This window comes from Aspergillus niger, assembly GCF_000002855.4.
Source record: "Aspergillus niger supercontig An07".
Taxonomy (NCBI): domain Eukaryota; kingdom Fungi; phylum Ascomycota; class Eurotiomycetes; order Eurotiales; family Aspergillaceae; genus Aspergillus; species Aspergillus niger.
In genome coordinates, this window is record NT_166523.1 from 1,916,587 (window position 1) to 1,930,720 (window position 14,134).

Genomic DNA, 14,134 nt, shown 5'->3' on the forward strand with positions numbered 1-14,134 from the left:
CTAGATCGGATTGATTGATTGAATGATTGACTGATTGATGATCTATTCCAAAAACAACCAGACACAGGTTCCTACCTACTAGCTAACTAGTTACCTATGGATCTTACCTCCCCCGCAGCCATGGCCAGAGTCAATAGTCAATGCACAATGCACCCCTGTTTTTGCGAAATAAGAGATGCAACCCGGGAGAGAACAGAATAAGGGAGAAGGGGTACTCGCGACCATAGAAAGGAACAGTAACCATGAAGACACCAAGGTGGAACAGATAGACAAATAGGGTTGTGGTTATGGAAAAAGCGGGATGAGTAAATACATACAGTAATTCCGAGCCCCCGCGTGAGTTGAGCCAAAAGAAGTAAAGGTGAGAGTAAGAGGGATGAGGGGATGAGGTTGCAAGGTTACAGTAAATGCGCCAGAAGAATGGAGGGAAAATAGATGCATGCATGCATGCATGCATGACCGGAACGCGTGGGAAAACTCTACCGGGATTTCCAGGAAGGAACCGAGACCCATCGGGAGGAAGGAAAAAGCAAAGTCAAAAAGACGGAAAAGAAAGAAAAGAGGCATAAATCATCAGCAAGGGAATAATAATAATAATAATCGTAGCAACCAGATCATCCGGGCCCGCGTTTGACATTACACGGATAAAAGCGAAAAGAGGTGAGGGGCAAGGGACGAGGAACAGCAGATAATAGTTACACTTGGGCGACCAGATAAGGGTACGTCTTTGTCAGGCGAGATTTAACCGCCCACGTCAGCATTAGGTGGCTCGTCACGCAATGTAGCGGACGGATTGGTGCCGGCTGATATCAGGGTCGGTGCAACCCGTCTCTTCTTCGGCTGTTGCTGATTCTGCTGTTGTGCCTGCGGAGCGGCGCTCTGATCTTTGTCGTCCTCCTTCTCAGACTCACCGGGTCGTTTGCCCAGAACACTGTTGCTGACATAGCTTGTCCCACTTTGGGAGGCCGCGGACATGGGGGTCTGCGGCGGGGTAGTGAGCGGGAGTGTCGGAGGCTGGGCTGAATGGGTTGCTGTCACTAGCGGCACAGACCCAAGCGTAGGCGTCGGGTTGTTGATGAGCCTCGAGCTACCAGACTGTGTCGTAACCGAAGAGACAGAGTTGGACCGTGCCGGACTTGCGGGAGGTGCCTGAGTCGGATTTGTTTGAACCGCCGAGCTTGGTTTGGCAGTGACAGGCGTGGGGAGCGGCGTGTTATTGGCGGATGAAACGGCAGCTCCTGTCTGTTGAGCCGCTGATGCCGGAGCCACATATGGTTGGCCCAACTCTCCCGGGGAAAACGCGAGGGTCGAACAGAAGCCGTCTGACGAACTCATCATCAAAGTCAATCCGTCGTTTGACCTGGATACGTTTAGTACATCGCTAATCGGTTTCCTATGTCTGAGACAGAGCTTACCATGTCAAGTCGGTGAATGTGGCAAAGTGCAAATTGCTAACGACACAAACTGGTGTCTGTTGCTGGGTGTCATATACCATGACCCCATCCTGGGTCGCCACAGCATACACGATCCGATAAGGTAACGTGAAAACAGGTGCAGGACTCTGGCTTACAAGTCGATCCGTGGCCTTGGGAGTCGAGCCATTCTTTGCCTGGTCATTCGGCGCCGACGTCGGGGGTTCCATAGAAGCATTGTCCCCCGTAGAGCTCACTACCGGCTCAGGAAGAGAAGAGAAAGATTCCTCCGTTGACGAGGTATCTAATGTGATATGCTTCGCAGGCTGGGGACCCTGCCGAAGCGTGTAGAACACAGGTGAGCATTTCACTGCCACAGAGGGCTTCTTGTGGCCCGGAAGGTGTGAGATGGGAGGCTTGTTGAAGCCGGCACGAGTGTAAATGTAAACAGTGTTCGTAATCTCATCTGTAGTCTTTGTCGGATCGGTAGCAGACACATGCGAAGTTTTGTATTGGCCTGCAGGCGTGAATAGCAAGCTACCATCGGGGGCAAATGTCAACCTCCGGAAGAAGGAGGTGAATGTCTCATTGGCATATATATTGGCATTTTTGACGCCAAGTCCACCCAGCAGACCTGGTGAGGGAACTTCCAGTGGCTTGACTGCGGGCAATGGCAAGGATGGCGCTGGGGATGCCGATCGACGGATCGAGGGAGATGACCCGAAGGATGAGCGTCGGCTGTGTGACACCGGTGGAGGATACATGGGCAGATTCGAGATCATCGGTGTGCCCGGGGTAGAGGGGGCAGGGGACACAATAGCAGCAGCAGAGCTCGGCGCTGTGGGTTGGGAGCGAATAGAAGGATCCGGCGGAGCTGGGCTACTGGAAGAGATGCGTTTGGCAGGGAGATCCATCTTGAGGAATTTCCCATGGGATGTAAGGGTGAATTGACCATCCTTTGTTTTCAAGCTGTAGATGTGGACAGAGCGATCTGACGATTGCGTCGCCACAAACTCATTCAGAGGATCCCAAGCTACACCCTGTACATAATGCGAATGCTCAGCGATCTGGCGTACCATTTGACCTAAATTTTTGATCGTAAGCGGAAAAGGCATGCCTCGAGGCATTCTGAAAGAGGACGCTCACCTGTCTGAGCATTATAGATCCGGGCAATATTGTCCATGCTTCCTGTTATGATGAACACGCCATCTGGTGACCAGGCAAGATCATAGATCTCTGCACCAGAAGACCGACACATGTGCTTTACACGCCATGTTTCCTTGTCGTCAGAACGATCTTCACCCAGACCAGATTGTGTTTGCAATTCCGATGGGACCCAGAGTAACACATTGCCATCATCTCCGGCAGATGCCAGCATCTCGCCTGAAAAGATTACGAAGACGAGCCGTCAGAGACAAGATTCGGTATATGGATCGAGGAGATATCTACCTTTAGGACTGAAACGGACCACATTCACAGCTTGGGTGTGTTTAATCAGTGTGCTTAGGTAGGTCACTTTTCGTTCTTCGCCAGTTGTCTCCACTTTCCATAGCTATGGTGGTATTCTTGTGTCAGAGAAAGGCCGTGAGGAGGAGTTTGGAGGGGGAGGAGGTNCTGGTGAGGGGGTTTCGTACTCGGACGTTGTTATCACTAGGGAGGAGGAACATTAACACCATGGACCCATAATTGACCTTAACACAAAGAGTAGTTTATCATACTTGCCGGCCGTGGCCAGACGACCTTTGCCATTGGGGTCGAAATGGACCGAGTAGATGGGGGCATTGTCGTTGTGCCACGAAATGAGCAACGGGGTGGCCTTCATGGTGAGCACGGCAGCTCAATGAGGGCCCCTGGGGAGTAACGGAGAGGACTACAGCTCTTCTTGCGCGCAGGGGAAGAGCTTGATGATATTGTATGCTGACAGTGGAAAGGGTGTGAGATCGCCACAGCAAGAGGAAGCGAGAAGGGGTAATGATCGGAGGAGGGAGCCGTTCGTAGAGAAGGTTAATTTATTGCTTGGAGCAACGAGAGGAATCAATCGATCAATCAGTCAATTAATCAGGTGCCGCGGAGCACGACCAGTGGAGGGACGGAGAATTCCAGTGGGGACACAAAAGAAAGGGATAGATCCGGTGAAGGTGGCCAGGGAGTGAGTAGTGACAAAGTCGTATCGAGGGAACTTGAATGGGAAGAGAAAAAGAGGGCCCAGAGACAGAGAGCCAAAGGGTCGTAGTGGTGATGTCGATGCTTCCCGTGTTGGTTTCGCTTCCTCGTGTCGCTCTGGCGTTCAACGCGCCCGGCGAATGACAGCCGCCCTGACCGTCAGCATCTTTCCTGTAGATGCAATCGATCAGCATTTCAACTACTCCCCGTGGTTGCAATTTTCTACGCTTCTGGTACTGAGGTTTATTTCCTGTCTTTATGCATGTCTTGAACATACCAGACGGTCGGTTTTTCTACGCGACCCGATATATGATTTTGCCCATGGTTTGGGGTGGATCATTCCTCCTAGCTCAAAGGTGTATAGCAAGCAGATATATACCCAGCGATGGTACCTGAGGGATCGCTTCTCTTGCGTTTACTTTGGGTTTACTTTCATTGGCTTCTCCCTGCATTCCTATTGGAAGGGTAAAAAAGCACCCTGGAATCCGTTGGCCCTGCATATCCATGCGTAACAACGTCGATTGTCGCAGACTCGCTTCTAAATCATAACTCCTACTGGAGGGGGTGACAAATGGGGTAATCATACACAAGAGAAGAGAAAGATCCAGTCCATAATGGAAGCACCACGCATATGCTTTATGTAACCCAGCGGCCAATCGTCTCGCCGAACCAGCTGACGGCTTTCTCTCTGCGCTTTTGCCGTGCGTCCTCGTGTGTCTGCATGAATGGCGATGCCTCCTGTACGTACAATTTCTGTTGCTCCAGCTGCGCATTGTGTGCTCGGATCTCCAATTCTCGTTCATGTGGAGTAAGCTGTGCCAACGGTTTGGACGGTTTCAGTCCTGTCGGGATCGTCTCACCTCCAGGAATCTCCAGGGCTCCTGGTGCGTTGGCGGGTGTCTGCTGTGCCTCTGCCTGGGGGTTGAAGAGAGAAGTGAGAGGCGGGGGCTCCTGTCCAGCTTTCCGTGCTTCTTCGGCCCGTTTCTCGTAGTCAAGCATCTGATGGTAGAGCTTATCTGCGTGCATCTGAATCCGTTCTTCCCTTTCCTCGTCCCAGTTGAAGGAGGAAGCGTATCCTAGTGCCTGGAGGAATTTCTGGATTACCGTCAGCATATACCGACCGACAACAGCTCAGGCATCGCAGGGAAAGAAAAGAGCCGATTTAACTGCGCCTGCACTTACAGCCTGGGTGGTAAAACAACGAGAGAACTTAGCGTTTTCCTCAGAGCACAGAGTCACACGGGCCCGCAATCGTTTCTCCCAATTGCCAGTCTGGAAGCAGTATGTCAAGTCCTCATGCTCCAGGGCGCAATTTTCCATCGCCGCACGGTGCACGGTATCACCGCGCTGCTTGTACTTCTCAATCACTCGCTCTGCAGTCTTCTGTTCCGTCGCTTCCTTTTCCTGGGGCGGCTTGTAGGTCTTCCAGAGATGCGCATAACGGCCATCTTGGAATAGAGAAGCGGAGGGAAGGGCGGGTTCGGAAGGCTCGGCGCTGACGGATGGCTTCGCATCTTGGGGTACCGTCTTGGAGGGGTCCTGCGATGAGGGGACTGAAGTGGTTGGGACGTATTTCTCTGGAGCTTCATGCTCGAGGTATTCTCGCAAGCCCGGGTCAAGCTTTTTGACCGGGTCGTCCTTGTTCGAGCCACCCCAAAACCAGCCCATGGTGTGAGTGCAGTGAAGGCGTCCTTTTTCGGAAGAGTAATGGTCCGATTGCCAGATAGAATGCGCGGTTAATAGGTAAGAGTATTGAGGAATATATGGAGAAGAATTGGCTGGAGCATGCGGAGACCGACCGCAAAGGCACTTGACCGACCGCCATACCGCTTTAGTCTAGAGCGCAGCCAGGAGAGGAAAAGGGCGAAGATCCGAGCCGGGGCTCGAACCCGAGGCCTTGCCAAACCTTAGTTATCCGTCAAAAGGGCGGAATACTTGCGATAGTATGGGGAAGACATGATGGTAGTATGGAAATAGAGTCAAGAGATCAGAAGGAAGACGAGAAAAGCCGTCTAGAGTCAATAGTAGGCTGAATCTTTGTTTCTAGCACAATACCAGTTGTGAAAAACAGCTGTATCATTCATAATATTGGAGCATTTTGGACCTTGAACGTTGGCGCTCCATAACTTGGAACTCAACTAGTACTCAGCCTTTATATATAAATAGCCTGCATCGGGAAGAAATCCAACGTCAGAAGGATCACTGGTGAGATCTACCACTAAATTGGCAATTGCCATTCACGGTGCCAAAGTCCCATAATGTTGTCTCAAATCACACATTCATTGTCATCACTAGAATGTGTTCTGAAGTGGTTGGCAAGGTGTATATCTGCAAGACAGTCCGATTTGCTAGTATTGCCAACTCAGTGTACTGAGTAGTCCGGAGCAAAGAGCCATCGTATGACACCGATTTCCTGAAACCGGCGGAAATTATGTGCACAAAGAATAGCCCCGTAAAATCTGTTTATTGGGATTAAGAATATATGGCGATATGCTTTGATCTTCTTCTCAAAAGAGATGATAGAATGTAAACATAGACTGCGGCTGTTCACGGGCACCCACATGGCGGGAGCATCGCCAACCCACCATTGGCCATCCCGGCGGGCGGCATCGCTCCATCATCACAGCTCCTCTCCATCCATCCATCATCGCTGGGCCACATTTCCCTCCACCATTTCCCCCTTCGCGTGTGGTTTGGCGCGTTGAGCTCGGCAGGAGCGCCGCCTCTCAATCATGGCTTCCAGTATGCAGTCCTTACACCACCGTGCTTGCGCCAATGCTAATGGTAATCTAACTATCCAGATCGAGAGGAGCGGCTGCAAATGCGGCAGCGCGGAGCAGCGTACGCGCATCACCATCCCGAACCCCGCGACGAACTCACCCAGAATCCGATTTTGCTAACGCTGTGACTGTCTACTAGGTCACGCAAGACCAAGGCGATAGACTTTGGGTTTTCTTTTGGCCTGCCTACTGCCTCCGATGAACCGTCTCAATCCACGTCGCGACCGGACAATGTCGGTATTTCGCTGTTCCCTCCTGTACCACCACCGGCCTCGACGACAGATACTGCTGTGAACACGACGACGCCCGTAGCCGCAACGGAACCGGAGATTACGCAACCTTCCATTATATCGCCGGAAAGAAAGCAGCCGGCGCAGGAGGGACCTATTCGTCGAACACCTGGAAGCGCGCGCAACAAACTCCCGCCGCGTCCATCGCCTTATGATCTACCTACAGAAGATCCGCCGGAAGTTGGACCTAGTCGCAAGATAAGGAAACTTGGTGCGTATAAGATAATTAGATGTGCCACCAGGATGCTAATAGGCCAAAGATCATTCTAGAAGAACTTCGACGATATCATTTAGCGCGCGGGATGAAGAGAGTTCGCAGCCCCTCAACAACGGCGTCGCATCAATTGCCGCCCTCCAGTCGCCCCCTAAACCGACGAGTCCACCTGCTCTCAATGGCACACAACATTCTCAAGAGGAACTGTCAACTACACATGTTGTACAGGAGGATCCTGCACCCTTACAACTACCGCAGTTGGCAGAGCCTGTAGCACCTTACCATGCCACGGAACCGCCGCCGGAACCCCAACAAGAACCCCAAGCGAAATCGACGCCTTCTCCGCCTGGCGAGGAAACAAGGGGCAAGCGCAAGAGACGTACATCCCGTGATAGTGACGTTTCTTCGCGTCGCTCTCCGCGTCATTCTCCGCGGGGTTCTCCGCAAAACGCTGTGAGCCCCAAGGCAGCAGATGTGGAGGGTTCGCAGGTATCAGCAGCAATGGATACATCACCGGATGGGAAATCACCAGTCACAGCGTCACCAAAAATTGCTGCGCCTGATACTACCGGGAGTCATGATGACACTACACAGGACGTTACCGAGCCTCAGGCTACTAGTGAATCGCAGATCCCCGCAGCACAAATATCTAGCGAAGAAGAGACCACCGCTGCAGGCAAAACCACCCAACCACGAATCGTTAGCGAGGCCGAAGCCACTGGATCTCTACTACTTGCTAGCGAAACTCAAGAGGCAGCTGAGCCTCAAGATGCTGTCGAGCCCAAAGAGACGAACGGCATCGGGAAAGCAGCCGAACCTCATAGTACTACAACACAGACAAAGTCTCCAACACCCCCGAGAGCCAAGAGAACGAGAGAGCAACGCGCAGCATCCGTTCAACCGCATTCAACAACTGCTAAACAGTCTAGAGTGGTCAGGGCTGGCTCAGCAGAAAGCGCCCCAGCCCAAGGCATGGAGAGAAAGAGACTTCGTGGACGTATCGGGAAGAATCAGGAGCCTATGCCCAGTATTCCTACAGTAGAAGAAGAGCCCGCCGATGACACTGGCGCGACTGTTTCATCCCAGCCAAAGGATGGTACCGTGACCAAGGGAAGTCGACAATCACGGCTGCCAAGACCTACTACGGTGGCGGACAAGAAGTCGACGCGCGCTGGACGCCCCGGAAGAAAACCGGCACGATCCCAGGATATTCAGGAAGAAGTGCCTATGCGCGAGGAAGAGGCGCATCAGCCGGAAGAGCAGCAGCATGAGCCAGAGCCAGAGTCCAAGGCCGTCACAGAACCCGAAGCATATCTACAGCCAGAAGCACGGACAGAACCCAAACCATCAAGGCCTGTCAGACGTGGTCGCGGCAGGAAACCATTGCCGGAGAATACGGATGATGCGCAAGCTTCGAACGAAGAAATTCCAGCACAAGCCGAGCAGACTGAGCCTGAAACAGAAGTACAACCGGCACAACAAACAGAACCTCCTAAACCTGCCAAACGTGGTCGTGGCAGACCGCTGTCAAGGAAAGAGAACGATGTGACACAGGCTCCGGACGAAGAACCTACAGCTCAAGCTGAGGCAGTCGAGCCCGAGCCTGTACCAGAGCCCGAAGAAGAACCACAGCCGGAGCCTCCAGCGGAACCCGAACCGGCAAGACCTGCCAAACGTGCTTCGCGGTCGCAAACCGGCGTCAAAGGAGAAGGATGACACAACACAAGCCGCAGTTGAAGAAGCTACAGCTCAAGACGAGCCAGCCGAGCCAGCCGAGCCAACCGAAGAAGCACCACCACCTAAGAAACGCAAGCCCAGACAACCCCGGGGAGAAACAGTGCCAGTGACTGTCCATCGTTTCGTGAACGCCACTGCACTTGGAGAAGGTCCAGAACCAGAGGAATCGTCCGACGAGGAAGAGGAGTCCGCCGAGGGACTCACGGCGAAACAACAGACCAAGCTTGTGAGCCGAGGCGGCGTCAACGCAGCAGACGTACTAAGCCAGATCTGCCGCGAGACGTTAGAAAAGACGCTCGCGACACTCAAGAACGGGATCGCGAACGAAGGCAACGCCGCCCGGCGTGCGGAATGGACACGCAAGAAGAAGGCCGTCGAGGCCTACGGCACGGAACTCGAGGGCCGTCTCTTTGAACTGAGCGAAATGCTCGACAGTAACTTTGTTCTCGGACGCCAAATCAAGAAATCCAAACGGGAGATGATGGATCTGCGGAGCCGACTATACCGAGTCCGGAAAGAACGAGAAGACGTGGCATTGCAAATGGACGCCGTACGGAGGAAGCACAGTGAGGAAGAGAATGCCAAAATGGTAAGCAAGCGAGCAAGCATATTACCAGATACACCCCAAGCATTGCTAACAAACGTCCCCCCAGGCCCGCTCAACCATCAACAACTCCCTCCACAGTCTGGACCTCGCCCTCGAGCGCAGCCGCAATCGCCCCGTCGACGAATCCAGCTCCCAGAACCCCGAACCCTCCTCCACAGCCGGACTGGAGTTCCTTGTCCGCAACGTTGCGGAGAACGTGAGCTCCATCGCCCCTGGAGCTCAAGGCGGTCTGCTACATCAGATCAAGTCATTCAACGCACAGCTCGAGGCTACTGCGCGGAGACTCGAGAGTTGATTGACGGTGATAAGGATACACGTACTTGTCTAACCTGGTTTCATTGATATGTTCGTTGTGCGATCATTGTAAAGCTGTGTCTGTGTTTTCAAATAAATACCCCCGGCATTGTTGTCTACGGAGTGAGGGTCATGTTTACTAGTTGGATAAGGATAGGAATAAGGACATGGATAATGGGATTTAAATGACGATGGATAGATACATCCAGCTTTTCGTACTACTTCATTATTAGAAGTCGGACCAAGAAGCCATATACCACCACCACCAACATCACCATAAACTGCAAAACAATTAACCAAAAACAATCAGCACCCTATAGATTGCACCCCAACCACTCCATCATCATCGTCATCACCTCGTAACCCAACAAAGTAATTGAAGATCGTACCCTATAACCAAGCAAATACACAAATAAGTAAGCACCTACCCCCCCCCTCGGCCATACAACCGGAGACCGACGAAGGAGCAGAAATCCGTAGAACCATTATCTTAAATCCGTAATACCTCCAGAGTGCCAAGTTTGATTGATTAGTTGTTGAATTTGTCAGCCAAACACGCCATGTGGCCGCCACCTGCAGAAATCGACGGTTAGTCAGCCGCTGTTGTGGGGCTGGGATTTCTGCAGGATCGCCGCGCTTAGTTTACTGCTTATGTGTATGGAGATGAATGGGAGATAACTACTAGATGAATGTGTTGTTGTTCGCAAGTGTGACATCCAGATGTATTTCTCTCTTTCTATATTCTAGGCTTTTTTCATGTCGTATGTCTGATTATTAGCATAGAGGTCCATATTGAGCTCAGGATAATACTCTGGTTCGGGTCGGATCCTCGGGGTGCAGAAGTGCCGATGGTTGCCGTAGAGGTGTGCAATCGTTATATTTCCTACTTCGTTGTATGTCAATCCGGAGAATACTTCAACTTCGTTGATGATAGGTTAGGATATTAGTTCAGAGGATCTAAGGCTAATTGGATGTAGAATTGACTTTCCATACCCCGACTGTACTCCGAGCGATGCTACGCTATAATCCTTACGCCTAACTGAGATCTTCTCTCTCCCTGATCTGATGATTAGAAATCCAAGGTGTGGATCTTCTCTCCATTTGGTTCCATAATTTTTTTCCTGGCCCTCCCCTTGGGTCTCGTACCGAGACATGGGTGTATGGCTATGGCGTGCCACAGGGGATTAGTTGTTTCCAGATAAATGTCGGATCAGTGTGGCCTGGTCCTCAGGGTATATATAAGTAGTAGTTCTCATCTCCTCTCTTTCTCTCATCAGTATCATTTTGTGATATACCTTATCCACATATCTCAATACCCCTCCTTATATAGACCAGTTGTCCATATAGACCGCCACCATCATGTCCAAATTGTTCTCCCCCATCCAGGTCGGCCGTATGCCCCTGGCCCACCGTCTCGCCATGGCTCCCATGACTCGATTTCGTGTCGACGACAACCACGTCCCCCTTGACCTTGTGACGCAGCACTACGAGCAGCGTGCTGCCGTTCCCGGAACCCTTTTGATCACGGAAGCCACCATCATTGCGCCCCCTGCTGGCGGATTCCCCAATGTTCCCGGCATCTGGAACGACGCGCAAATTGCGCAGTGGCGCAAGGTGACCGACGCTGTCCACAAGAAGGGCTCATACATCTACATGCAGCTCTGGGCGCTGGGTCGCGTCGCCAGTCCGGAATTCCTAAAGGCCAACGGCAACTATGATGTCGTGTCTAGTAGCGCTGTTGCTTTTGACAATGGCCCTGTTCCTCGCGAGTTGACTGAAGCGGAGATCCACGAATACATAGCCAACTATGTGCAGGCAGCGAAGAATGCCATTGCGGCTGGATTTGACGGTGTCGAGATTCACAGTGCCAATGGGTACTTGATTGATCAATTCATTCAGGACACCGTTAACAAGCGTACGGATGCCTGGGGTGGAAGCGTGGAGAAACGTTCCAGATTCGCTCTCGAGATTATCCGTGCTGTATCCGATGCTATTGGCGCGGACCGCACCGGTGTCCGCTACAGCCCTTTCAGTACTTTCCAGGGTATGCGCATGGATGATCGCATTGCTCAGTTCACTCACCTTGCTGAGAAGACGGCCGAGTTCAAGCTGGCTTATGTGCACCTTGTCGAGCCACGCATCGCCGGAAATGCTGAGGGGCTGGTTTCGGACCAAGATTCCCTGGACTTCTTCGTCAAGGCGTATGGCGACGCCAGCCCTCTCATCGTTGCCGGTGGCTACAAGGCTGACTCGGCCAAGGAGGCGGCTGATGTGCAGTACAAGGAACACGAGATCCTTGTTGGAATTGGCCGTCCCTGGACAGCGAACCCTGACCTTCCGTTCAAGATTCAGAACAACGTTCCTCTCCGCCCGTACGAGAGAGAGGTCTTCTACTTGCCCAAGGACCCCAAGGGTTACATTGATTATGACTTCAGTGAAGAGTTCAAGACCGTCCAGGTTGCTGCTTGATCCAGGGTGTGAGACCGTGTTTCAAACTTCCGTGGCATAAATGTTGAGCGCTTGCATAGTGTATATAGATTCTCTTTGTATATAAATTAACAGACATGGCATTAATATTCTCATTAGCTCAGTGCTTGTACTATAGGTCATGTTAGTACTACCGAATATACCAACAAGATGCACAACTTACTCTAAACTCTAGATTTTCCTTGTCTGTAAGGTCCAAAAACTCGGAATTCTCCTCATGTTGCAGCCCTGCACACTTTCTATCGCGTCGCCGATTCTCCCAGATGTAGTAGCACTTCAGAGCTACGGTAAAAGCTATCGCAACAGAGACAGTGGCTACAATGGCGACCTTGGCTGGCATATACTCTGGTTCGTCCTCAGTGCGAAACGACAACGGCCCTAGAATGTTGCCGAGACAAAAAGACATCAGGGCGATTGCATTCATGGTCACTTTCTTAGTATGACCGGCGACATTCGCCCCGACGGTAGAATAGAGCAAGGGAAGTGCTGCGCCGACGCAGTTGGTCAGGTAGTTTCCTGCCAATTTGGCGCCTTTGTTGTCACTCGGAGCGAATGCCATGAGACAACCTCCAAGGAGGCCCGAACATAGAATGCCGATAATGCAAAAACACCGCTGGTCGAAACGGCCTGCCAAGTATGTACCGAGTAAGATGCTAATCACGCTGACGACGCCGCCCGGTATCGTGAGCAGTTCAGTCTCCTTGGTGTCGAAACCGAAGTTCTTGATGATCAGGGACGAGAAGCTGCTGATGGCTGCATTACTGATGTTCCCTGAGGCAATTATGATAGCAATCAAGTATGTCTGAGGGTCCTTAAAGGCCTCGAAGAATTGCCCCCATTTGAGGTTCTTGTTTTCAATACCCGTCCTATTCTCGCGAAGACGCTCAATTACCATCAATTTCTCTTCATGGCTTAGCCGGGACTTCATAGGGTTGTCTGGGAAGACAACAATGACCGTGATTCCGACTGCGATAGTAATGAGCCCAAAGATCAGGAACATGATCTGCCAGGAGTAGAATTTGTCCCCTCCATAGAAGAGCAGCCCGTATGCAACGAGGGCGCCTACTATGGTCGCGGTGCCTGTGCCCAGGTACCAGAAACCGATGCGCTTAGGTTGTTCTTCACTAGGTTAGTGAATGTGAACTAGCGGGGTTGATTGCATACCGTTTCTCTTGTACCACATGGAGGTTATCAGAATCAATCTAATCTCGTCAGACGAGCCTTTGCTACATCAGATGGTGTCTTACGCAGGTGCTACAGCACTTTCAAAACATCCTAGGAGCACTCGAAGAACGGCGAGTCCGGGGAAGTTCTTCGCAACACAATTGAGAGTTGTCAAAAGGCCCCAGAGGGTCACTTATTCGTCAGCTTTGCCAAAATGGATTAGTTAACTCACTCACCATTCAGTCCCAAGTACTTTGCTGTCGGCAAACGCTGCATGAAATATCCGGTTGGAAGTTCAAAGAAGAGGTAGGACACGTAGAATGCCAAAGCGAGGTTTGAGAACTGGTCTGTTCGCATGCCAGTGTCATCAAGAAGGCCCATGACGGATGCATAATTGACTGCAACCCGGTCAGCTTCTGGATCGAATAGAGCACGTCGTCACGTCACACTGACTTAGGATCTTGTCTAGGTATTGCAGAAAGTAGATTGCCCACATTAGGGGCACAACCATCCAATCGATCTTTCGAAGCAGCTTTTTCTCATCTACATCAGAGAAAGTAGCCACCTCGCCAGCACGAAGGTACTCCAATGCTGCATCAGCCTGGCCAAAGGATACATGACCGTCTGCCTTCGATTCGACGTCAACTGCACTTGTGGCGACAAACTTTTCATTGTTTCCTGATGTCGAAACCGTCATGGTTTCCGCCATATTTCTCATCTGATGGTCCTCGATGGGTGTACGTGGCTCGGCCTTGTTTTTAACAGAACATGAGATACTTCAGGTGAAGACATATCTCAGCACCTTTCTTATACCCCGCTAACTTCCAAGTGATTGGAAATGCTATCGCACTGATAACCATGATATGCTTGTGCAAGCGCCTGCGAATCGTGAAAAGGTACTGTGCTCGGCCGACTGATTGTAGTTCCTGGTTGTCTTGATTGGCTCCCAGGTCCTGTCTTAACAAAATAGCGGCTATTCAAAATCA

The 14,134-nt window shown here is 51.6% G+C and overlaps 5 protein-coding genes across 5 annotated transcripts; 2 read left to right on the forward strand and 3 right to left on the reverse strand.

Annotated features, from left to right (window-relative positions):
- Positions 1-741: 741 nt before the first annotated feature.
- Positions 742-3,234, reverse strand: An07g08730 (uncharacterized protein; the record flags this gene model as incomplete). The annotated part of the gene is made up of 6 exons (XM_059748668.1): positions 742-1,360; positions 1,416-2,496; positions 2,559-2,795; positions 2,862-2,964; positions 3,047-3,062; positions 3,104-3,234. The coding sequence occupies 6 exons, from the start codon at positions 3,232-3,234 to the stop codon at positions 742-744; spliced, it is 2,187 nt and encodes a 728-aa protein (XP_059601065.1).
- A 977-nt stretch (positions 3,235-4,211) lies between these two features.
- On the reverse strand, positions 4,212-5,243 carry An07g08740 (uncharacterized protein; the record flags this gene model as incomplete). Its single annotated transcript, XM_001391911.3, has 2 exons — positions 4,212-4,670; positions 4,758-5,243. The coding sequence occupies 2 exons, from the start codon at positions 5,241-5,243 to the stop codon at positions 4,212-4,214; spliced, it is 945 nt and encodes a 314-aa protein (XP_001391948.1).
- A 590-nt stretch (positions 5,244-5,833) lies between these two features.
- An07g08750 (uncharacterized protein) lies at positions 5,834-9,498 on the forward strand (the record flags this gene model as incomplete). Its single annotated transcript, XM_059748669.1, has 6 exons — positions 5,834-5,926; positions 6,112-6,317; positions 6,495-6,856; positions 6,906-8,534; positions 8,593-9,185; positions 9,250-9,498. 6 exons carry the CDS (start codon positions 5,834-5,836, stop codon positions 9,496-9,498), a joined length of 3,132 nt encoding a protein of 1,043 aa, XP_059601066.1.
- A 1,358-nt stretch (positions 9,499-10,856) lies between these two features.
- Positions 10,857-11,966, forward strand: An07g08760 (uncharacterized protein; the record flags this gene model as incomplete). The annotated part of the gene is made up of 1 exon (XM_001391913.1): positions 10,857-11,966. One exon carries the CDS (start codon positions 10,857-10,859, stop codon positions 11,964-11,966), a length of 1,110 nt encoding a protein of 369 aa, XP_001391950.1.
- A 118-nt stretch (positions 11,967-12,084) lies between these two features.
- Positions 12,085-13,845, reverse strand: An07g08770 (uncharacterized protein; the record flags this gene model as incomplete). Its single annotated transcript, XM_001391914.1, has 6 exons — positions 12,085-12,096; positions 12,148-13,103; positions 13,149-13,186; positions 13,232-13,340; positions 13,385-13,546; positions 13,602-13,845. The coding sequence occupies 6 exons, from the start codon at positions 13,843-13,845 to the stop codon at positions 12,085-12,087; spliced, it is 1,521 nt and encodes a 506-aa protein (XP_001391951.1).
- Between the last annotated feature and the right edge of the window lie 289 nt (positions 13,846-14,134).